This window comes from Phacochoerus africanus, chromosome 7 (genome assembly GCF_016906955.1).
Source record: "Phacochoerus africanus isolate WHEZ1 chromosome 7, ROS_Pafr_v1, whole genome shotgun sequence".
In the NCBI taxonomy this organism is placed as follows: domain Eukaryota; kingdom Metazoa; phylum Chordata; class Mammalia; order Artiodactyla; family Suidae; genus Phacochoerus; species Phacochoerus africanus.
In genome coordinates this window covers 82,283,897-82,308,300 of record NC_062550.1, presented here as the reverse complement: position 1 = coordinate 82,308,300, position 24,404 = coordinate 82,283,897, and the positions used below count along the sequence as shown (strand labels likewise).

At 42.3% G+C, this 24,404-nt stretch overlaps 1 protein-coding gene across 5 annotated transcripts in view; it reads right to left on the bottom strand.

Moving 5' to 3' along the window:
- The window catches only part of PFKM (phosphofructokinase, muscle), a 48,243-nt gene that overhangs the window by 15,130 nt on the left and 8,709 nt on the right, over positions 1–24,404 (bottom strand). For 3 of the 5 annotated variants that reach the window (XM_047788089.1, XM_047788084.1, XM_047788088.1), the window contains exons 2-3: positions 8,423–8,515; positions 353–426 (exon numbers count right to left, since the gene is read on the bottom strand). In XM_047788089.1, coding sequence (XP_047644045.1) covers positions 353–426; positions 8,423–8,507 — 159 coding nt within the window. In that variant the 5' untranslated portion in view covers positions 8,508–8,515. Of the gene's footprint in view, positions 1–352; positions 427–8,422; positions 8,516–8,603; positions 8,623–11,650; positions 11,727–24,404 lie in introns of those variants that run through there. The other 2 variants (XM_047788086.1, XM_047788087.1) reach the window with 2 other exon arrangements.

Here is a 24,404-nt window from a genome sequence, read left to right as displayed (position 1 = left end):
TAATCCGACTGCAGTGGCTCAGGGTGCTGTGGAGGTGCAGGTTTGATTCCCTGCCTGGCGCAGTGGGTTTAAGATTTGGGCATTGCCAGAGCTGTGGCTTGGATTCAGTCCTTGGCCCTGGAACTTCCATATGCTATGAGTGCAGCTATTAAAAACAGTGAACAGGCAACATAAGGAGCCAGTCTGCAGATCCCTGGTACCCACCACCATTACGGGAGCCCAGAGTAGGGTGGAGTAACTCATGGAGATGGAGAACCAAGACAAATCAGACACAGCAACATAACTGGGAGGTAAGGAAAGAGAAGAGCAGGAAACAGAGAAGGAATAATGAGGAGCGAAGCAGAGAACCAACCTCATGGACAAAGAAGACACGGGCGCCAGTATAGATGCCAACTCGAACCACAGCCCTGACTGCAGCATTCATTCCTGCAAGGATGAGAGTCAGAGACATTACTCCTGAGGAAAGTGGCCCTGGACTCCAAGATCTGAGACAGTCCTTTTCTTGGGCTTTTCTCTGAATCTAGAATACTCCTCTCACCCAAGTCTTCTGGCCTCCCCATTAATACCAAATTACTTCATTCAATGGTAATATAGCTCCAGATACTTCCATACATCTCCCCTCCCCTCAAAACCCTGTCTTTCCCAAGACCTTCCCTTGCCAGGGCCATCTGGGGACTAATAATCCTGCAAGCTCATTGTGGGGGTGCAAACATCAACTCATTGAATCTTATCCATAACCCTGGAGTGGCCTCCATTTTACAGATGTGGAAACTGAAATTCAGGGAGGTCGGGGTCACAGAGCTAGGACCAGCTTAGCTTTTAATCCAAGGCCTAAAATGTCTAAACCCACACTGCTGACCTCCATGCAAATCCCATGGCTGTACTAGGTTTTCTCTTGCTTTCTACACTGAATCTAGGCATCCCATTTGTGTGGGCTTCATGGGACAAAGACATGACTCTGGGGCTCAGTGACCTGACCAGTCACCATCAGTTCATGCGTACATCTACTACTGGCTGGAGAATTCTCCCAGTCTCCACACGTACACAGCTTTTCAGTGTCCTTGAGGTGGCATATGTCCCAGCATGTACCACCCAGTTACAGACTCTACGCTCTTCCTTCTCTGTGCTGATCTCTGCTCATGACCCTGTGTGTATGATGCATATGAGGAACTTAAAAACTGTGCTGTCGGTTACACTGGGAGAAACAATTTGGGCTAAAACCGAGAGGAGAGCCTTTCACCCTTTTCCCATGTGAGTATGGCCCTTCTACGAGTATCTACTCAGTGACAAGAACTCTGTCTCCTGAGAGTCCAGGAGGAGCTGACCTGTCACAGCACACAGCATATGGTGGGCATTGTGAAGACCCCCGCAGCAGAAACAGTGCCACTGCTCCTGCACTCAGCACAGCTTCACCAGGGAGACATTCCTGGGCCTTGATTCTGGTAACCCTGTCCCACCTCATAATGTGAGGAGGGGGCTCATGGTGATGCCCTAAATGAGTCAACTTCTTGTGAGCCTTTTTCTTTTTCTTTTTCTTTTTTTTTTTTTTTTTTTTTTTTGCTTTTTAGGGCCGCACCTACGGCATATGGAAGTTCCCAGGCTAGGGGTCGAATCAGAGCTGCGGGTGCTGGCCTACACCACAGCTACAGCAACGTGGGATCCGAGCTGTGTCTGCGACCTACACCACAGTTCATGGCAATGCCAGATCCTTAACCCACTGAGCAAGGCCAGGGATTGAACCTGCATTCCCATGGATACTAGTCAAACTCCTTGTGAGCCATTTTAATCCTCTCCCTCAGACATCCCAGTACACATTTTTGTTTCAATCTAAAATCTATTCATTTGGTCCTTAACACCGCCTGGAGAAATATCATGTACCCATGAGCACTAGAGAAACCAGGAACTGGAAGAATCTATAGCAGCAGACTAAAATCCATCACTCATTATCCAAAGCTATCTGGAATGGGATAGAATCAAAAAGACCAAGGCATCTAGGTTTTTTTTTTTGGGGGGGGGGAGGTTTGTTTGTTTGCAGGCTGACAAAGATTGGTATTACATGGCTATAAGCTCTAAATCAAATTGAAGGTCCATTCACATACTGAGGAAATATTTATTGAATATTTATCATGTTTTTGCACTAGGTAGGCACTGGGGACATCAGGGAATGATGGAGAGTTTGGGGATACAAAGATAAAGGACTTTGGAATGGTCCTCAAGACTTGGGAAGAATTATAGTGTGGTTCCAAATTGGATCCATATGGAGGGGATCTGTACAAAGTACAGTGGGAACAAGAAGGAAGGAGGGAGTCAGGGAAAGTGATACAGAAAAGACAGCATTCAGGAGTTCCCACTGTGGCACAGCAGGTTAAGGATTTGGTGTTGTCTCTGCAGTGGCTCAGGTCACTGCTGAGGCACTGGTTTGATCCCTGGCCCAGCACAGTGGGTTAAGGATCCAGTGCTGCCACAGCTGTGGTATAAGATTTGATCCCTGGCCTGGGAACTTCCATGTGCCATGGGTACAGCAAAAAAAGGCAGAGGCAGGGAGGCAGCATTTGTCCTAAGACCTAAAGGATAATTTCCTTTCAAATCTTTTCATCAGGTGGGGGAATTGTGGAGAGAGTTGTAGGGAGGGAGAATAACACAAATAAATGTGACAGTCAAGAAACAGCCTTGGGGAGTTCCCGTTGTGGCTCGGTGGTTAACAAATCCGACTAGGAACCATGAGGTTGCAGGTTCAATCCCTGGCCTCGCTCAGTGGGTTAAGGATCCGGCGTTACTGTGAGCTGTCGCAGACGTGGTTCGGATCCTTCGTTGCTATGGCTGTGGCATAGGCTGGCGGCTACAGCTCCAATTAGACCCCTAGCCTGGGAACCTCCATATGCCACAGGTGTGGCCCTAGAAAAGACATAAAAAAAGAAAGAAAGAAAGAAGGAAGGAAGGAAGGAAGGAAGGAAGGAAGGAAGGAAGGAAGGAAGGAAGGAAGGAAGGAAGGAAGGAAGGAAGGAAAGAAGAAAATGCCTTAGGTAATTCCATATTATAGATAAAGAATAAAATGTAAAATGATTGAGAGATGAAGCTGCGCAGGTAGGCAGGCACCTGTGTGCCCAGTGAGCAAGTCTGGCTTTTATTCTGGAAGCCAGGGTTCAAATGGGGACCCATGGGCGTTGGTTTCAGGGAATCCATAAACCCCATGACACCATGAAACTGTATGAAAAGCTTTGTAGGCACATGAGTACTTATTCTGGGAGAAGGTCCACAGCTTTCATTTGAAGGGGTTTGAAACCTAGAAAAAAGTTGCAGGCAATGGAGTCTTCGAAGGATTCTGAGAGAGGGAGGACATGTTAAGATCTACATATCAGAAAGATCATTCTGGAAGCAATGTGGAAGGTAGACTGAATGAGGTGACACTAGGATTAGATGGCTATCTGGTGGCCTACAAAAATGGTGAGGGCCTGAACTGGAAGAGTGGCATTTGGGACAGAACAGAGATACTAGACAGGAGTCAGAAGCAATAGGGCTTCCATTTAATCAGCAATGTGATTCGACTTTAAGGTGTTGGAGAGGAGGACAGAAATGCCCCATGACTGACTTAGGCCACAGGGAAGACTGGTGCAGTTAACTGAGCAGAGGTGGGTCTGGGTTCAGGAAGGTAGGGTGGGATGATGTATTTATGTTTGGATCTCTTGAGTTTGAAGCTCCTGTGGGACATCCATGTGGACTTGGAAGAGACTGTCTCAAGAAAATACATAAAATTAGAGGGGAAATGGCAAGGAATGGAACCCTGTAGCAAGCCAACATGGAAGGAATGGGCAGAGAAAGAGGGGTTCCCAGACAAAAACTATAAGGAGCAGCAAGAAAGACAAGAGGAGAACCAGGATTTAGCAATATTTTGGAAGCCAAAGAGGACAGTTTCAGGAAGTGGGAACAGTGCCAAATGCTTCTGATAATTGATCTAAGAGGAGGACAGGAAGGCTGGGCTTGACAACAGGAGGTCACTGGTAAGCACTGACGTCAGAGCTTTTCTATGACATCACTAGGGCAAAGTCTAGAAGTCTAACTGAAGGAATCAAAACTGAAAAATCTGTGAAGGGAGCAGGCTTCTCATAAGCTTGAGGTCAGAGTCAATGCAAAGCCATCAGTTTTAGAAAAGATGAATAAAGTCAACTTAATAGGATCAGAACAGATGTGAACCTGTGGTTTGTTTTATTTATTTTCTAGACTTTCACAAGGCCTATGGCATTCTCTTTTGGATACCTGGAGTCCTGGAGTATAAGTCTGTAATCTTAAGAAATAAGGAAAAGGAGTTCCTGTCATGGCGCAGTGGATAACGAATCTGACTAGAAACTATGAGGTTGCGGGTTCGGTCCCTGCCCTTGCTCAGTGGGTTAACGATCCGGCGTTGCCGTGAGCTGTGGTGTAGGTTGCAGACGCGGCTCGGATCCCGCCTTGCTGTGGCTCTGGCGTAGGCCGGGGGCTACAGCTCCGATTCAACCCCTAGCCTGGGAACCTCCATATGCCGCGGGAGCGGCCCAAGAAATAGCAACAACAACAACAACAACAACAAAGACAAAAAGACAAAAAAAAAAAAGAAGGAAGGAAAAAAACATTCTTCTGCAATGTATAGGTTGGAATGCTGCTTCCTGCTCCAGAGCTGAGTAAGGGTAGAAGAGAAAAGATTTAAGGAAAACAAATCACTTAAAAGGTTTTAAGTGTAAAGCAAACAATGGATGGTGGGAAGGAAATACCTGAATCCACTGGGCAAAGGAAAAATCCCACGAGAAAAGAAGATTCTCTTTTTTTCTTCCCTCAGCCTTCTCACCTCAACCCTCTCAACCTCCAGAGATCGTCCTTCCTACCTCTGAGTTGGATATCTGAGTGTTTTCCTAAAAGTCAAGTTTTAGGACCCCTTTTATGTATTTGTACCTGTGTCTCAAACTCCTAGTTCCCTAGAAATCACAGACTGGGCTATATAGGTAGCTTATACTAGAAAGTCCCAACAATTCTTTGGGCTCTTGTACTTAACATCACTGGCCTATTCTGGCCCCAGGCCAGTCCTTGGCTGTTCCACATTGCCCTAAATAACCCTCTATGAGCAGCTGTTGGACTTATTAGAAGCAAGACGAAGGATAAGATTACAGGCACTATCCAGGGGTACTCTGGGTACAGCCAGGAGGGGCTCTGGAGAGCATCAGAAGCACGCACTTTGGAGTCTCCGATTACAGACTGTCGGGAAGAGGCTTTAGGGAGAACTACAGGTGATGGGTCTCTATGACATGTGGTAGAAAAAACTCATAATTGACTTAGTCACTCTCTTTTTGCTAAGAAGTTTCTTTCTACCTTAACTGAACCTTGAAAAAGAAAAAAAAAAAAGGGATATGAGGAACAAATATTAGATGTGAATTACACTTTCAGATGAATGTGTAATTAAAAATTGTTTAGTCCTAGAAAAGCAATCCACAGAAGGACTAGAATCCTGTTCCTATGAACCTTTAAAAATAGGATAAATAGGAGTTCCCATCGTGGCGCAGTGGTTAACGAATCCGACTGGGAACCATGAGGTTGCCGGTTCAGGTCCTGGCTTTCCTCAGTGGGTTGGGGATCCGGCGTTGCCATGAGCTGCGGTATAGGTCGCAGACGCGGCTCGGATCCCACATTGCTGTGGCTCTGGCGTAGGCTGGTGGCTGCAGCTCCAATTCGGCCCCTAGCCTGGGAATCTCCATATGCCGTGGGAGCGGTCCAAGAAATGACAAAAAAAGACAAAAAAAAATAGGATAAATATGCATTTGGAATGGACTGCCTGTTTGAAGACAGAGGGCTGGAGGAGATGACTGAGAGCCTTTTCAGAAGAATGTGCCAATTTTATAAGGCCAGGTGTAGCATGGTTTTAAGAGGACTGGGACCACTTTGGGGCTGGAAAGGGAGTTAGGATTTGGTAGCTAATCAGCCCAGCTTCCTCCCCTCCTGCCACCCAAGCCACACCCACTGCATGCAGAAATTCCAAGGCTAGGGATCAAATCCACACCACAGCAGCAACCTAAGCCATAGCAGTGACAATGCCAGATCTTAACAGCTAGGCCAACTTCTAAGTTTGGGTTGTCTGATTCCTGGCTACTCTTCTACTTTAAGAGGTTATTTGCCTTGCTAAGCTCAAGGAATGACAGAGCTGAGGCCCCTCGAGATCCTATAGAGCCCACAGCCTCTCGGGGTGAAAAACGTTTCTGTGCCCTCTCCCTGGGAGAACTAGGGCCCTAAACCTATCTTGGAGCAGGCCACTTCAGCATTTGAGCTGCTCTTTCAGTTAAGCCTCTCAGCTCTACGTTGTTTTCTGTTTTGCTTCCTTCCTCTCTGGAATTCCATCCTCTACCACTCAGTCCCTACTGACGTACACCCGTGATGTTATGTGGCTTCACAGTGGGATGTTACCCTGGGTACACTGAGCCTGTCAGAGTCCCATAGGTCTTGGTCCATCCAGTTGGACCCTCCAGAAACCAGCTTTACCCATAGCCCCTGCCTCCAGAGATGAACTTTCCCTTAGAGCAGGTGATGGTCATCTCTAGGATAAGAGGGTCTCTCTGCTCAGGATCAGAAGCTGGAAGGGCTCTGCTGCTCTCAGACCCAAGTTAATCCTAGACCGCTTTTTGTTTTTTTAACCTCGATCTCCAGAGAGCTCTACTTTTTTATAAATTCATAACTGTGTGACTCACCTGGATTTTTTTTTTTAGCAGGCTGTTGCTTCCCCTACTCTGACAATCCAATTCCACAGGCCATCCTACCAAAATTTTAAACTCACCACTCAGAGTTCATGTGGAAAAACTCAGTATGGTGTGAGAATCTTTCCAGGAGAGAAGAGAGCAGCAACAGAAACCAGGTCAGCAATCTCTACCGCTTCAAGGAGGGCTCCACATTCCTAATCTGGCCACTAATCCTACGCTCAAGCCTCTGTGCCCTCCTTCCTCAGCTTCTTCATCCTAGCATTCTCCTGTTCATAACATATATCACAATTATAATTAAACATTAGTTTAAAACATAAAGTCTAGTTTTACTAATGTATTAACAGGAAGGATCATAGCAGCAAAGATGATGTGTGACTTTTTCACTAAGGTAGCCCTAGTGCCTGCCATCCTGCTTGGCACACAACAGATGCTCAGCAATACACTTTTTACTTAATTAGTAATGCATTTATTAAGTACTTAATAGGTACCAGGCACTGTTCTAGCATTCTCTTTACTTGAGTGAAGAGTTCACTTTCTTGAAATCTTTTCCATGAAGTTTTTCCTCGTTAATCCAAGCAAGGCCTATCATTTCATTATATAAAGAGAATAGGAATCAGATGAGGTCTGGGGCAGTGAGAACCAGCAAAGTAGAAGCAGAAAAGCAAGGTTGGGTTATGGTTAAGACACACTTGATTATGTGTGTCTTATGTGTCTTAACATAAGAATTCTAATAATGTATGATATCTTTCCTTATTAAAGATCCCAAAGGAAATCAGCTTCACAACACGTAAGACAGGGCTCTATACAAAGTGGGCACTTAACATTAGGTCTAGGAAAGCCAAGGGAGAGGGGAGGGGAGGGGAGGCTAGTCTCCTTTCTCTCTTTTTCTCATCACAGTCTCCATGTCCTAGTACCCCCTTCAAAGACATTCTGCCTTCTTCAATGTCTTGTAAATCAGGATGTATAAGAATTTACATAAAAGAGGTAAAAATTAAAAAAAAAAAAACCCACAACCCCTACCTTCATCTTTCCATATACCTGATGTTTATGACTCCCAGGTTTCTTGGACTCAACCCAGAGATGGGTTCTCCAACTTTGCTTTCTGGCCCTGCTCCCCCCTTGGGTATGTACTGATTAACTGCTGCTGTTCCTGTTTGTTTAAGGGTTAAAGGGATGAAGGAGAGAAAAGGCCAGAGAAAACAGAAGATGACAGGATGGCACAGAAGTGTGCCTAGTAGAAGGAAATGTGCTGTGAGAGCAAGGTGCCGGGCCCTGGTCAGTGTAGCTTTGCAGACATCAGAGTTGGTGCCTGCAGATTACCAATTCCAAATCTCCTTGTCTCATCCTTTCCAAGGTACTTGAAGTGAATCCACCCACTGCCTTCTCAACCATTTGATCTCTTTAGTCTCCTTTCAAATGTTGCTTGAGAAAACACTGGTTTTCCAGGTACCAAGGGACCAAAATGGTCCCAAATCTTTAGAGAGACTTGGAAAGAAGTTTTATACAGATTTGAGTAAATAGAAATCCAAAAGCACTTGAGGACTTAGACCTAACAGATTGTTAGGGAAGCCCAAGGCTCCAGTGTGAATTTAGAGCAGGAGGATCTTAAGGAGCATGATTCTGTTCTATAGACTCTGAGAGTCAGGAAATTCAAAGGCGCCTCCCAGCCATAGTTTTTGTCTCCCCCCAAGCAGGGCCCTCCTGCTTACCTTGGGCATCACCACCAGAGGTTAACACGGCGATGGCTTTGCCAACCCCCAGGGATTTGGCTGCATGGTGCTCTTCATGGGTCATGATCCACTCTAGAATTCAAAAGAATGATCGGTTAAGACACAGCTGGATCAAGGTGCCACAAGCTCAGAGAATGGCTGTTAGACTGGCTGGAGCCACCTCAGTCAGGCTCTCCACTGAGTCTGGGCTTTACAGCCTGGCACCTCTGGACTTCTTCCAAAAGGGAGCCACACCCCCTCAGAGTGACAAGCTAAAATGTCACAGAAATCAAGCCCAAGTCTGCAAAGGTCCTGGCTAATCCCTCCCATCCCAATGGAGCCTATTTGGAGAATGAGATAAGGTCAAGGAGAAAGGGGTGGGGGCAGTGACTGAACCGAAATGAGAAAGGAAGGAGAAAAGTTAGGTTAACCTCAAAGATTCCTCCCTTTTAATGACAGGAAGGGCTGTTGCAGAGGATAGGAATCAGACGGGGTCTGGGGCATTAAGAACCAGCAAAGTGGAAGCAGAAAAGCAAGGGTAGGTTGGGTTATGGTTAAGATTGGGATTGGATGTTAGGGAACTGAGCTAAATTGGAACTGGAGTTTGAGGTTATAATGGCACATTAGAGCTCGGGCAAAATAATGGTTCAGGCTCAGGCATGGTTAGGCACTTCCTGTGTTTTTTCCCATCTCTTTCAGGGTTTTCTGCCTCCTGAGTATATCTTGATCTTCAGGCCTTGCCCCTCATACTAAAAACCATCAAACAGGAAAAGTAACACAAGATCACTGCCACATATACACAGATATGTACACTTGACAGGTGAATACCTTCATATTTTTGTCTTTTGGGCTTATCTCTCTCAAAGGAAAACATACTTTTGTATCCATAAAATGCCAAAGGAATCATCACAATCCCAGTTGTCCAGGCTAAAAGCTGTTATTTTTACAATTTATCTCCTCCCAACTCTCAGAACCCAAACCCTTCCCAAACTCTATTATTCTCCTTCCTCATTATCTTCCCTTATCCTTCTCTTCTTTTCTATCCTCTTGCCTCTTTCCATCTGAATTGCTTACTACAATAGCTGGTCTCCCTCTGCTGGCGCTCTCCTTCTCCCCTCTATTTGAGACACAAAATAAATCTCCATGGGAAGGTCACAGGCCTGTTAGGCCTCTGTGGAAAGAGGATTCATTCACAGGAACAGGAGCTGATGACCTTTAAGCACAGCTCATGTTTCTACTGTGAATCCGGCGAAATCAGGGTAGCTGCTGATAAAGACATAGGTCACATCCACACACAAATCCACATACGTGCCAATAAAATACATGCAATGAGATACTCATGAAGAAAAACAGACACAAACACACAGTGTTCTTAAGAAACACATATTCACAGACATGCTACACATAATCAATGCTGACAGATAAAGCCCAAACTTCTTGGGCTGGCATTCAAAGCTTCCTCGATCTAGCTCTGGCCTTGAGCGTCAACCTTAGCACCGATGAATTCTCTGTTGCATTATCACCTGAATGTTACTTTGTTCCTCCCCATTTTGTGCCTGTACACACTGCATCACTTGTCCAGAAGGCCATGCTGGCTCGTTCCACAGATCAATATCCTACTCCATTATTTAAGACCAGTGCCTGTCACATCCCTATTAAGCCTATTAAGTCCTCACTAACAACCACAGGTCAAAGAGGGCTTCTTTCTGGTCCTCCTCTAATCACATATTGTCTGGAACTGAATCATTCGTTTAGCACTCAAGTACTACTTTATGTGATATTTTAATTGCTTCTTATGTATTGAAAAAGTTTGACTAGGTCGGGGTTAACAAACTATAGCCCACGGGCCAATTCCAGCCCTTTTAATGTTTTGTGTATGGTGACAAATTAAGAAAACTTTCTAAATTTTAAATGGTTGAAAAAACAACTTCATGACATGGGAAAATTATATGCAATCCAGATTTCAGTGCCCATACTTCACACATTCTTTTGCATATCATCTTTGGCTACTTTTGTGCTAAGAGCACAGAGTAGTAGATTATTGCAACAGAGACCTTATAGCCAAAGCCTAAGAAATTTACTATCTGGTCTTTAACAGAAAAAGTTTACAGACACCTGGACTAGATGATTGCTAAAGTCATTTCCCCTAACTAGACTGAAAACCTCCAGGGATCATGTTCATTTTTTAAACTCTCCCACAGCCTACCAAAGCCTAACGAAGTCTGTGCACATAACAGGAGTCCAATAAATTCTTGTTGGAAGCACTGGTAAAATAACAAACAACACAAAATGTACACAAATATAGGGAAAATTTTAAATATGCTTGGATACAGATATACCTCCATATTCTTTCTACTTCTAACACATGCAGATAAAAATAGGACTTAAGAAAGCAGACAGTGACAAATAGGGAAAGAAATATAAACACACACAGACCGAGTGTCTAACTAGAGTGTTCATGTCCAAATTTCTGCAGTTCTCAAAAAAAGACTAAGTGGCTAGTGCAAATAGGAAGGCAAAAATTTGGAAAGAACAAAACATGAGTACTATGCTGATCCCTTTTCCCCTGAGTTTTTCCTTCTCGTTCACTGTGGGAGCTCATCACTGATAGAAACCCATACAGGGATCTTCAGTGAGACAGAGAAAATTCATCATAAAGGAGGAGGGGAGGAGGGCGGGGGAGGAAGAGGGGAGGGAGGTGTTAGGAGTGCTGACCTGCCAAAAACAGCCCAAATTCTTCTTCTGCATCTCTAAAATTGTTATGGAGGCACAGGACACAGACATGCATACAGATTCATAAATAAATAGATCCACAGCGACATACTCATAGAAACAGAGATGTTATAAGCCTATCTATAAAATCACATGTGTGCAGATAAGCACGCAGGAGAAAGGAGAGGCAGCATCACTGGTGCACTGATTTGAATTGGATGAATGCCAGGGTAGGAGTCGGGCAGCCGAGGGCAAAGAGGTCCAAACACCACCCACCCATCCCTGATTCCCAGGGAATGGGCCAGCGCGTGCAAGCCAGGGGAGTCCAGCAAGGGGCTAGGATTGGATTCTTCCCGACTGCCCATCCCCCTCTCAGCTCCTGCTTCTGATGCCGTACACCTCTTCTTTTCCCTTCTGCTCTTTTCTGTTCTCCTCACCGCTTCTTCCCAGTAAGTACGTTCACTCCCACCCCGCTCTCAGCTTTCCCCCTGCTCTTTACCCAAGGGCCCCTCTTGCCTTATAGTCTCAGCTCTCCTCCGCCCAGGCTTCCTTGCAGATTGTCCTTGGGGAAGGGGGGAGGGGAGCTTGGCGAGCACGGGGAGGAGCCAGGTGGAGGCTACAAGGGAGGGGAAAGAGGAGACGCTTTCCAACCTCCACTAGCTGATGCTGCCCAGGAGGCTCCGCCTTCTCCTGCCCGCCTTTCTCCTCCCCGCCTTTCTCCTCCCCTTCCCCCTCCCACAAAGAACACAGCTCAGATATGACACTGGCTAACTTTCTCCGCTCCCTGCAAGGTTCAGGAGTCCCCGCATCTAACACGGCTCCTGTGTACATGAGCTCCTGTGTACAGTGGGAATCAAAATTTCTTTAGTCGCTTTCCTTCTTGTCAGCAGAGACTTTTTTTTTTTCTCTTAGCCGGGGCTGCCTGAGACTCCTTGCATTCAAACATCCTCAGCAACTAATAGCAAGACTCCATCTCTGACACTCCCCATTCTCTCCCACCTCCCACTATTTGAACAAACAGGTATGGAAAGTATATGTGCCAGTTTTGTATTAGGTTCTGAGAGATGAAAAAATAAATGAAACAGAGTCTCCGCCCTTGAGGAACATCAGTCACGGGTATTTTCTATAGCGGGACCCCAAAACTCCTCTTACATTTACATACCTTTCTCAGAGAAAATACAGAAAAGCTAGCTAGGAATGAGAGTGGCAAGAGGCAAGGCCCCTGCCGTGATAGCTCCATTCTCAAGCCTGCAGTAGAGGGGGTGCAGGATTCTGACAGTGTCACAAGCATTTCTGCTGGGCTACAAAGCAGGCAGAATCCAGCCTGGGAGCATGGGTCAAGCAAGAGGTGCATTCTTCACTCAGCGCCTCTTTACTCTTTCCACTGCTTCACCCATGCCTTGTTTCTTTTTGCTTGTGTGTCTTTTTAGGGCCGCACCCCTGGCATATGGAAGTTCCCAGGCTGGGGGCAGAACTGGAGCTATAGCTGCCAGCAATGCAGGATCCAAGCCGCATCTGAGACCTACACCACAACTCACAGCAATCTCAGATCCTTAACCTGATGCGTCGGATCAAGGATCGAACCTAGGTCCTCATGGATACTAGTCTGGTTTGTTACCACTGAGTCACAAGGGGAACTCCCACCCATGCCTTGTTTCAGTGCCTCTCCACAGTCAGCTCTCATCTCCTTGCTGTTTCTACTGCCCTTCCTCTTGCTTACTTTTGTTTCTGCGCCTGCACAGTCTGCAAACAATAAAAATGCAAGTGATTAGAAGATAAAACACAAAATTAACCTTTATACTGCAAATGTTACCATCAAAAAAGTGAAAAGACAACCCATAGAATGGGAGAAAATACTTGCAAATCATATATCTGATAAGGGACCAGGTATCAAGAATATATAACTTGCACAGCTCAATAATAATAAAAAATAAGCCAATTTAAAAAATTGGCAAAAGATCTGAACAGATACCTCACCAAAGAAGATAGACAGATGGCAAATAAACATATGAAATGATGCTCAATACCCTATGTCATTAGGAACTGCAAATTAAAACTGAGATAGCACTACAATCTATTAGATTGGGGGAAAAAAAGAAAGAAAGAAATGACAATACCAAATACTGACAAGAATGAGTCTCATTCTTTTTTGGTGCAAATACAAAATGGTACACTCACTTTATTTATTTATTTATTTATTTTCTTTTTAGGGCGGCACCCACAGTACACAGAAGTTCCCAGGCTAGAAGTCGAACTGGAGCTGCAGCTGCTGTCCTATGCCACAGCCACAGCAACCATATCCAAGCTGCGTCTGCAACCTACACTGCAGCTTGAGGCAACATCCGATCCCTTAACCCACCAAGAGACGCCAGGGATCAAACCTGCATCCTGGAGTTCCCGTCGTGGCGCAGTGGTTAACGAATCCGACTAGGAACCATGAGGTTGCAGGTTCGATCCCTGCCCTTGCTCAGTGGGTTAAGGATCCGGCGTTGCCGTGAGCTGTGGTGTAGGTTGCAGACTCGGCTCGGATCCCCCGTTGCTGTGGCTCTGGCGTAGCCTGGCAGCTACAGCTCCGATTAGACCCCTAGCCTGGGAACCTCCATATGCCACGGGAGCGGCCCAAGAAATGGCAAAAAGACAAAAAAAAAAACCTGCATCCTCATGGATACTAGTCAGGTTCTTCACCCACTGAGCCACAATGAGAACTCCAAGGTATAGTCGCTTCATCAGTTTCTTACAAAGCCAAATATAGTATTATCATATGATCCAGCAATCATACTTCTAAGTATTTACTCCAATGAGCTGGAAACTTCATCCATATAAAAACCTGCACATAAATGTTTACAGCAGCTTTTACTGCCAGAAACTGGAAGTAACCAAAATGTCCCTCAAAAGGTGAAAGGATAAACAAACTGGTACATCTATATAAGGGAATATTGCACTAAGAAGAAAAGACATGGAGGAACCTTATATATTTTTCAGTGAAAGAAAGCAGTCTGAAAAGGCTACATACTGTATGACTCCAACTGTATGACATACTGTATGACTCCAACTGTATGACTGTATATTGTCTCTACAGAGACAAAGTAGATTTGCAATTGGTTGGAATGCAGAGAAATGACAAGTATAGAATTTCTTTTTTGGTTGCTGAAAATATCCTACACTTAGAGTGACTGCACAACTCTATAAATATACTAAGAGCTGTTTAATTGTACACTTTAAATTTAATGAAGTTGAGTTTATCAATTATTCATGGATTGTGTTTTTTAGAACATATCACCATACCCGGGGTCATCTGGATTTTTTCCTACACTATCTTTTAGGAGTTTTAAAGCTTTGCATTTGACATTTAACATTTAAGCCTATGATCCATTTAGAGTTAGTTTTTGTGACGGGCATAAGATCTGTATCTAGATTTTTTTTTTTAACACATGTATGTCCAGTTGTTCCATCACCATTTGTTGAGGAGACTGTCTTTGCTTCATTGTATAGCTTTGGCTCCTTTGTCAAAGATCAGTTGACTATAACTATGGAGATTTCTTTCTGGACTCGTTATTTCTTTCCATTGATCTACTTGTCTATTCTTTCACAAACACCACACTTGCTTGATTACTGTAGCTTTACAGTAAGTCCTGAATTTCAGCAGTGTTAGTCCTTCAACTCTGTTCTTCTCCAATATTGTGTTGGCTATTTGGGGTATTTTCTTTCCATATAAACTTTAGAATCAATTTGTTGATATCTATAAAACTACTTGCTAGGGAGTTCCCGTTGTGGCTCAGTGGAAGTGAATCCGACTAGGAACCATGAGGTTGCAGGTTTGATCCCTGGCCTCGCTCAGTGGGTTAAGGATCTGGCTTTGCCTCAAGCTGTGGTGTAGGTCGCAGACGTGGCTCGGGTCTGGCATTGCTGTGGCTGTGGTGTAGGCCGGTGCTACAGCTCTGATTAGACCCCTAGCCTGGGAACCTCCATATGCCACAGGTGCAGCCCTAAAAAGACAAAAGACAAAAAAAAAAATTCTTGCTAGGATTTTTATTGGGATTGCATTGAATCTACAAGTCAATTTGGGAAGAACGTCTGGACATTATTTATTCTTCCTATCTATGAACATGGAATATCTCTCCATATATTTAGTCCTTCTTTGATTTCATTCACCAGAGTTTTTAGGTTTTCTTCATAAAGATCTTACATATATTTTGTTAGATGTTATCCCTATTTTATTTCGAAGGATGCCAATATAAATGGTATTGTGTTTTTAATTTCAAATTCCATTTGTTTGTTGTTAGTATATAGGAAAGTAATTAACTTTTGCATATTAGTTTTTCATCCTGCAACTTTGCTGTAATTGTTTATTAGTTCCAGGAGCTTTTTGTTGATTCCTTCAGATTTTCAACATAGACAATCATGTCATCTGTGAACAAAGACTGTTTTATGTCTTCCTTCCCAATCTATATACTTTTTTATATCCTTTTCTTGTCTTGTCACACCAGCAAGGATTTCCAGTACAAAGTTGAAAAGGAGTGGTGAAAGGGAACAACCTTGCCATGTACTTAAACTTAGTGGGAAAACTTCAGTTTCTCACCATTAAGTATTATGTGAGCTGTAGAGTTTTTTTTTTTTTTAATAGTCTATCAAATTGAAAGTTCCCCTCTATTCCTAGTTTACTGATAACTTTTATAATGAATGAGTGTTGTATTTTGTCAAATGCTTTTTCTGCATCTATTGATATTGTCATGTACATGATTTTTCTATTTTGGTCTGTTTATATGATGGATTTTTACTTATTTATTTTGCTTTTTAGGGCTGTATGTGCAGCATATGAAAGTTCCCAGGCTAGGGGTTGAAGAGGACCTGCAGTTGCTGGCCTACACCACAGCCACACTGAATATTTAACCTGCTGAGTGAGGCCAGGGATCAAACCCACATCCTCATGGATAGTAGTTGGGTTCATTACCACTAAACCATAATGGGAACTTCCTATATTAATTGGTTTTTGAATGTTGAACAAGCCTTGCATATCTGAGATAAATCCCAGTTGGTCATGGTGGGATTCTTTTTAGACTTTTTATGATTCCATTTGCTAATATTTTGTTGAGGATTTTTTTTTTTTTTGTCCTTTTGCCTTTTCTAGGGCCGCTCCCATGGCATATGGAGATTCCCAGGCTAGGGGTTTAATCAGAGCTATAGCCACCAGCCTACGCCAGAGCCAAAGCAACGCAGGATCCGAGCCGTGTCTGCAGCCTACACCACAGCTCACAGCAACACCAGATCCTTAACCCACTGAGCGAGGCCAGGGATCAGACCCGCAACTTCATGGTTCCTAGTCGGATTCGTTAACCATTGAGCCATGACAGGAACTCCTGTTGAGGATTTTTGAATCTATCTTCATAAGAGATACTGATCTGTAGTTTTCTTTTTTTTCTAATGTCTTTGCCTGGTTTTGGTAGCAGGAGGATAATGCTGGCCTCATAGAATGAGTTAGGAAGTACTTTCTTGGCTTCTATCTTCTGAAAGAGATTGTAGAGAACAGGTAAAATCTCTCCTTTAATTGTTCGGTAGAATTTACCAGTGAATCTACTGGGACCTGGTGCTTTCTTATTTGGAAGATTATTAATTATTAATTCAATTTCTTTAATGGACATAGGCCTATTCAAATCATTTGTTTCTCCTTGTGTGAGTTTTGGCAGATTACATCTTTCAAGGGATTGATCCGTTTCATCTAGGTTATCAAATTTATGGGCGTAGAGTTGTTCGTAGTATTCTTTTATGACCCTTTTAATTTCTATGGAATCTGTAGTGATGTCCCTGCTTTTATTTTGGGTATTAGTAATCTGGGTCCTCTTTTTTTCTTAGTTAACCTAACTAGGAATGTATTAACTTTACTGCTGACCTTTTCAAGGAGCTCGCGTTTGGTTTCATTAGTTTTCTCCACTGCTTTCCTGCTTTCAATTTTATTGATTTCTGTTTGAATTCTTACTTTTTTCTGTTTACTTTGTATTTAATTTGCTCTTCTTTCATAGTTTCCTAAGTTGGAAACTTAGATGATTGATCTAGATCATCGTCTTTTCTAACATATGCATTCAAAGCTATAAATTTCCTTCTAAGCACTGCTTTATTTGCATCTGACAAATTTTAATGAGTTGTTTTCATTTCATTTTCTTCAAAATATTTAAAATTTCTCTTGAAATTTACTCATTAACTCATGTTTTATTTAACCTTCAAGTATTCAGAGATTTTTCTAGTTATCTTTCTGTTATTGACTAGTTTAATTCCATTGTGGTTTGTGAGAAACCACTGTATAATTTCCACTCTTTTAAATTAGCACATATATATATTTGTTTTTAATGACCACACCTGTGGCATATGGAAATTCCTGGGCTAGGGTCAAATCAGAGCTGCAGCTGCCAGCCTCCACCACAGCCACAGCAACACCAGATCTTTAACCCACTGAACGAGGCCAGGGATTGAAACCACATCCTCATGGACACTATGTCTGGTTCTTAATGTGCTGAGCCACAATGGGAACTCCCAGTTAAGATACTTCTAATAATCTACAATATGGTCTCTCTTGGTGAATATGTTATCATGTATGAATGTGTAAATTAATATGTATGTGTGAATCATGTAAACTTGAGAAAATTTGTACTTGGTAATTGTTGGATGAATTGTTTTGTCCATTACATCCAGTTCCTGGGCCAGGGATTGAATGTGAGCTGCAGCTGCGGCCTACACCACAGCCGCAGCAAATGCCGAATCCTTTAACCTGCTGCACTGGGCTGGGGATCGAACCAACACTTCCACCGAGACAAGCCAGGTCATTAATCTAGTTCATTCAGAGTGGTGAGTTCAACTACATCCTTACTTATTTTCTGTATGCTAGGTCTGTCCATTTCTGAGAGAAGATGTTGGAGTCTGCAATTTGTGATAGTGGTTTCATCTATTTCTCCTTTTAGTTCTATCAGTTTTTTACCTCACATAGTTTGATGCTGTATTGTGAGGCACATACATATTAAGAATTATTATATCTTCTTGGAGTTCCCTTGTGGCACAGTAGGTTAAGGGTCTGGTGTCATCACTGCAGTGGCTTAGGTCACTGGTATGGCAGGGGTTCCCTGGCCAGAAAATGTCTGCATGCTGCAGACACAGCAAAAAAAAAAAAAAAAATTGTTATATCTTCTTGGAGATTTGACCTCTTTATCATTATGTAATGCCCTTCATTATCCCTGATAACTTTTCTTTGAAGTCTGCTTGTCTAAAATTAATATAGCTACATCTTTCTTTTGATTAGTGTTAGTGTGGGATATATATTTTTTAATCCATTTATTTTTTTCTTTTTCAGCCACACCCACAACATATGGAAGTTCCTGGACCAGGGATTGAATCTGAGCTGCAGCTGCAGCTGCAGCCTACACCACAGCTGAGGCAAGGCCGAATCCTTTAATCCACTGGGCTGGGGATGGAACCAACACTTCCAGAGACAAGCCAGATCATTAATCCACTGTACCACATCAGGAACCCCATCCAATCCATTTACTTTTTATCAACAGGTATCTTTATATTTAAAGTGGGTTTTTTTTTTTTTTTTTGTAGACAACACATAGTTGAGTCATGTTTTCAGGTGAACTCTAACAATCTGTCTTTAAACTGGTACATTTAGACCACCGATATTCAAAATGACTATTGATATAGTTGGATTAATAGCTACTATATAAACTTACTACCATTTTCTATTTGTCACCTCTGTTCTTTGTTCCTATTTTTGTCTTCCACTCTTTTTCTGTCTTTTGTAGGTTTAACTGAATATTTTATGTGATTCCATTTTCTCTCCTTTCTTATCAGCAATACTTTTAAACTTTTTTTTTAGTGGTTGCCCTAGAGTTTGCAAAACACACTTGCAACTAACCCAAGTCTATTTTATTTTATTATTGTTTTTGCTTTTTAGGGCTGTACTCGTGGCATGTGGAGGTTCTCAGGCTAAGGAATCTAATCAGACTATAGTTGCCAGCCTACACCACAGCCACAGCAACACAGATCCGAGTCACATCTGCGACCTACACCATAGCTCATGGCAACGCCCGATCCTTAACCCACTGAGCGAGGCCAGGGATCAAACCTGCAAGCTCATGGTTCCTAGTTGGATTCGTTTCTACTGCACCATGACAGGAACTCCCGCAAGTCTATTTTAAAATAACACTATACCATTTCACAGGTGGTGTGAAAACCCATAATAATAAAATAATCTTAATTCCTTCCTCCCATCCCTGTATTGTTTCTTTTATTTCACTTATATACAAACATAATTAGGCATATATATGATATATATAAGCATACATAATTGAATACATTGTTGCTATTATTTTGAACAAAATATTATCTGTTAGATTCATGAAGAATAAGAAAAATAAAAGTTTTTATTCTGTCTTCACTTATTCCTCCTCTGATGCTCTTCTTTCTTTATGTAGATCCAAGTTTCTGACCTATATTATTTTCCTTCTCTCCAACATACTTCTTTTAACATTTCTTGCAAAGCAGGTTTACTGGCAAAAAAAAAAAAAAAAAAAAAAAAAAAGTTCCCTCAATTTGTGTTTTCCTGAGAAAGTATTTCTCTTCTACTTTTCTTTTTTTGGCTGCACCCATTGCATGCAGAGGTTCCTGGGCCAGGGATCAAACTGACGCCACAGCAGGGACCCAAGCAACTGCAGTGACAATATTAAATCCTTACCTGCTGATGCACAAGAGAACCCCTCTCCTCCATTTTTGAAGGATAATTTTACAGGGTACAGAATTTGATATCAGTGTGTTTTTCTCTCAACATTTTAAATACTTATTCTATTCTCTTCTTGCTTGCATGGTTTCTGAGGAGAAGTCAGATATAACTCTTATCTTTGTTCCTCTATTAGGTAGGTATGCTTTTTCCCCCTTTCAGGACTTTCTATCTTCAATTTTCTATAACTTGAAAATGATATCCCTAGGTATAGGGGTGTTTTTGTTTTTGTTTGGTCTTTAACTTGTTTGGTATTCTCTGAACTTCCCAGATCTATGGTTTGATGTCTGACATTAACTTGGAAAATTCTCAGTCATTATTGTTTTAAATATTTCTTCTGTTCCTTTGTCTGCTTTTTCTCCTTCTGGTATTCCCATTATGTGTATATTACAACTGTTGTAGGTGTACCACAGTCCTTGGTATTCTGTTGAGTTTTTTTTTTTCCATTCTTTGTTCTCTTTGCTTTTCAGTTTTTGAGGATTGTATCAATATATCCTCTAGCTCAAAGATCTTCATTCAGCCATGTCCAGTATAACAAGGTATTTTTCAATTCTGTTACAGTAGTTTTTATCTCTACCATTTATTTTTGGTTCCTTCTTAAGATTTCCATCTCTCAGCTTATATTGCTTGTCTGTCCTTACATGCTCTCTATTTTATCCATTAGAACCCTTAGCGCATTAATCATAGGTGTTTAAAATTCCCAGTCTGATAATTCCAACATCCCTGCCATATTTGATATTGATATTGATGTTTGCTCTGTCTCTTCAATTGTGTTTTTTGGAGTTTCCATCGTGGCACAGTGGTTAACGAATCTGACTAGGAACCATATGCTTGCAGGTTCAATCCCTGGCCTTGCTCAGTGGGTTAAGGATCTGGCGTTGCTGTGGCTGTGGTGTAGGCCGGTGGCTACAGCTCCAATTAGACCCCTAGCCTAGGAACCTCCATATGCTGTGGGAGCAAGTGTAGAAAAGGCAAAAAGACAAAAAAAAATTGTGTTTTCTGCCTTTTTATATGCTTTATAATTTTTTCTTGAGCCAGATGTGATATACCAGGTAAAATAAAGTGCTGTAAAAAGGCTTTAAAGATGTGGTAGTGAGGTGTAGGGGGAGGGAAATCATATTGTCTTGTCATTAGACTGAAGTTTTTTTTTACTGAGCCTATGCCTCTGGACTATGAATTTCACAAATGTTTCTTGGATTTTTTTTCCCTCCTAACTCCCTGGAGGTGGGATAGGACAGCTAGAGTGAGTTGGAGTTGGGTATTTCCCTTCCTCATGTCAGTTGAACTCTGCCCCCACCCCCACTTTGCCTGGATCCTCTGAAAGTTTTTAACTCTCAGAGTTGTCTGCCCTGAGCCTCCAGCAACTTGTCAATTTACAGTTAAGGTTTTCCTACTCCTTTATTGGTTCTCAAGGAGGTTTGCATCTGTGGGTGGGTCTCTGCTCCAGGAAGCTGTGATGAACTATATTTACCTGTTTGTCTCTCCAATTTGGGAGTCAGCAGTTTGCCCTGTGTCCTCTCCTCTCTTATGGATTTAAGAAGAGTTGTTGATTTTTCAGTCCTTTTACTCTTACTTGTTGTTAGCATGGAATGGTGACTACCAAGCTCTTTACATGGGGAATTGGAAGCTAGAACTCCAAAGTCCAAATTACACATTTTAAATGGGTGAATTTTAGGATATATGAATCATATCTCAATAAAGATGTTTTTAAAATTTAGAAAAGGAGGAACTGGAAAAGCTCCCCATATATTCCTGGGTTTTTAACTCCAACAATGAATCTAAAGGCTGAAACTTAGAAGTCAATCAATCCCTTCCCCTTTCTACCCATTACCAACTCCTGTGTCTTCATGAAAAGTGTTCTTAATGACTTACTGCATTAATGCATCTATCGCAATTAGGTGAAGACAAGAAAATGTCACTTGCTCATAGACTCATCCCAAGATACTCAATCCTTTAGATATCTTTTTCTGTCCAGGGATCAATGATCCCTAGGAGTTCCCAGAAAGTTATATGAACACAATTTAAAGAAATGCCATCTCAAAAGGCATCTAGGGAACCTTCAGATCAGTTGGAGCTGGGGGGGCACAGAAAAGAATTTTCTCAGAAGTACTTAGGTCTTGACTATGGTCATCCTAGCTCAATCCCCAAACTTGAAGATGTTACTTTCTGAGAGCTAAATTAGTGAAAACCAACATAAAATAGAGATTTGCTAATGGAAGAAATTTGTCATTTAAAGAAATGGCTGTAAATGTCTTCCTAACAAGAATTTTGAGAAACCCCTATTCGTCATTAATTTACTTATACATTCCCCAAATATTTATTGAGGACTCATTATGTGCCAGCCACTGTGCCAGGTACTGAGGTATAATAAGCTCTCATGGAACTTATCATCTAGAAGTGCTGTCAAAGGAAGTTTATGTTTCATTGGACCTGGGGTACAAGTGAAGAAATTAATAACCCGGAGTTCCTGTCATGCAACAAATCCAACTAGGAACCATGAGGTTGAGGGTTTGATCCCTGGCCTCGCTCAGTGGGTTAAGGATCTGGCGTTGCCATGAGCTGTGGTGTAGGTCGCAGACGCGGCTCAGATCTGGCGTCGCTGTGGCTCGGATTAGACCCCCTAGCCTGGGAAGCTCCATATGCTGTGGGTGTGGCCCTAAAAAGCAAAAAGAAAAAAAGAAAAATTAATAACCCAATTTACAACTGTAATACAACAAATTCTTATGACATATATTTGTTAGATGAGGGTAAATGGAATTTAAAAATGGGACTTGGATACTAAGAACTTGGCAGTGTTTATTTAGTACTGTTTGAGAAAAGAACACCAGTGGATGTACATTCCAGCGTTAGAAAGAAGAGTGATATGATAAAACCATGATAGCTCCTTATAAATGGATTTTCCTTAATTTTAATCCTAAACTCCAATATCATACATTTCACTTTTTCATAATTTTCTGTTTATCAAACAACTTTTAAATTTCAAATGTAATTCCCCAGGAATCTTAACAATTTGGAAGGAGCACTTTAGTGAGCTATGGTTGACTTATGAATCAAAATTTGTATGCATAATTTGATGGTGGACTGATTAGATGAGACTGTTTGAGATCTGGGAAGTTCTAGAAAATAGAGCACATCCAATCCTCAGGCCTCATGGCAGGGTTTAGGTGCAGGAAGCCTGCAGGTAAACACATTATGGTGACTAAGGAAGAAGAGGTTGAAAAGGGGGTCTAAACATCACCATACAAGCTAGGCTGCCTAAGCAAAGTATCAGGAATAAAGTGCACAGTTTAGCAGAGTTAAGGAGTCACGAGAGCAAAGCAGCAAGTTAGACAGTCAAATAAGAGATGTTATCAATAAATCTCAAGGCAACCAAACTAAGCCAGTGGCTGAATTTGCCCTCATTCCAAAATTATTTTCATTGCTAGTATGGTTTAATGGGGCTGGAAAAGGACACGCTGGACACTTTCTCCATAGGAGAGAGCCAAAGTGTCCTGGGTTTGCACTGGAAAAGAACCTAGGGCCCTCAGATAGGCTTCTCAAGGGGGCTTATGTCCATTCTAATGAGTCAAGGATAGGAATTAGCTAGGGTACCTCTGGAAATCTAGAACTTTGTCCAAAGTATAATCAGTTTTCTTTAGTGTTGAGATTGGTAGCTAGAACTCAGGCTTTAGAGGACTTGGCAGAGAGTGAGGGGAAAAAAAGAATTGAACCCAGAAGAAGGTCAGTTGGACCCAGAAGGCCATGTGTTAAAGTCCACTATTTCTTCTACTGTGTACTACCAGGTGGTGGTCTTGTTTTTAGCACATCAGATAAAGCTCATGTGCCAACTTCCTTATATGACAGTTCACCTTATATGTATAGTCAGGTACCAAGTAACGAAAGACACATTCTTTATACTGAGCATCAGAGTACAGGAAAGCATTTAGAAGGTCATCTTAGATTTCTCAGAGCTCTCCAGGCACAGACAGCTATTGGGATATTGGCATGAAGTCCAGGCAAACAGTTGGGACAAAGATTATAATTATTACAAAAGAGGGCATTCTGGGGGAGAGAAGTTTAAGATGTTTAGAGAGAATTCTGCAGCAGCTAGATAGGAAGAGCACTTGAGTAAAACAGTTGAGAGAGTCTAAAGTACTTGGTTCATATGCTCTGCCCAATAACCCTGTTAAGTAGTAGTAGGTAAATGAAGACAGAGAGAGGTTTGGGGAGTACGCTCCAAACCAGGATAAAGATATCACTGCCAGGAAGTTAAGTAGTTCACCAAGACAGAAGATCTCTTTGACAATGATCTAAAGGCTGGTATAGACGAGGGGCAATGAAGAGGACGTGGTAGGGTCCATTTACTACCACTCGGATGGTGTCGTGACTATGGAATGGGTACAGATCCATATTTAGACCACTATGATGAGCAGATAAAGATGATGTTGATGATGCTAATGGTGATACACCAGGGCATTTAGGAATGAGAAGTAGGTATGTCAGTTATCCAGGTATGACTCTAACCTAGGA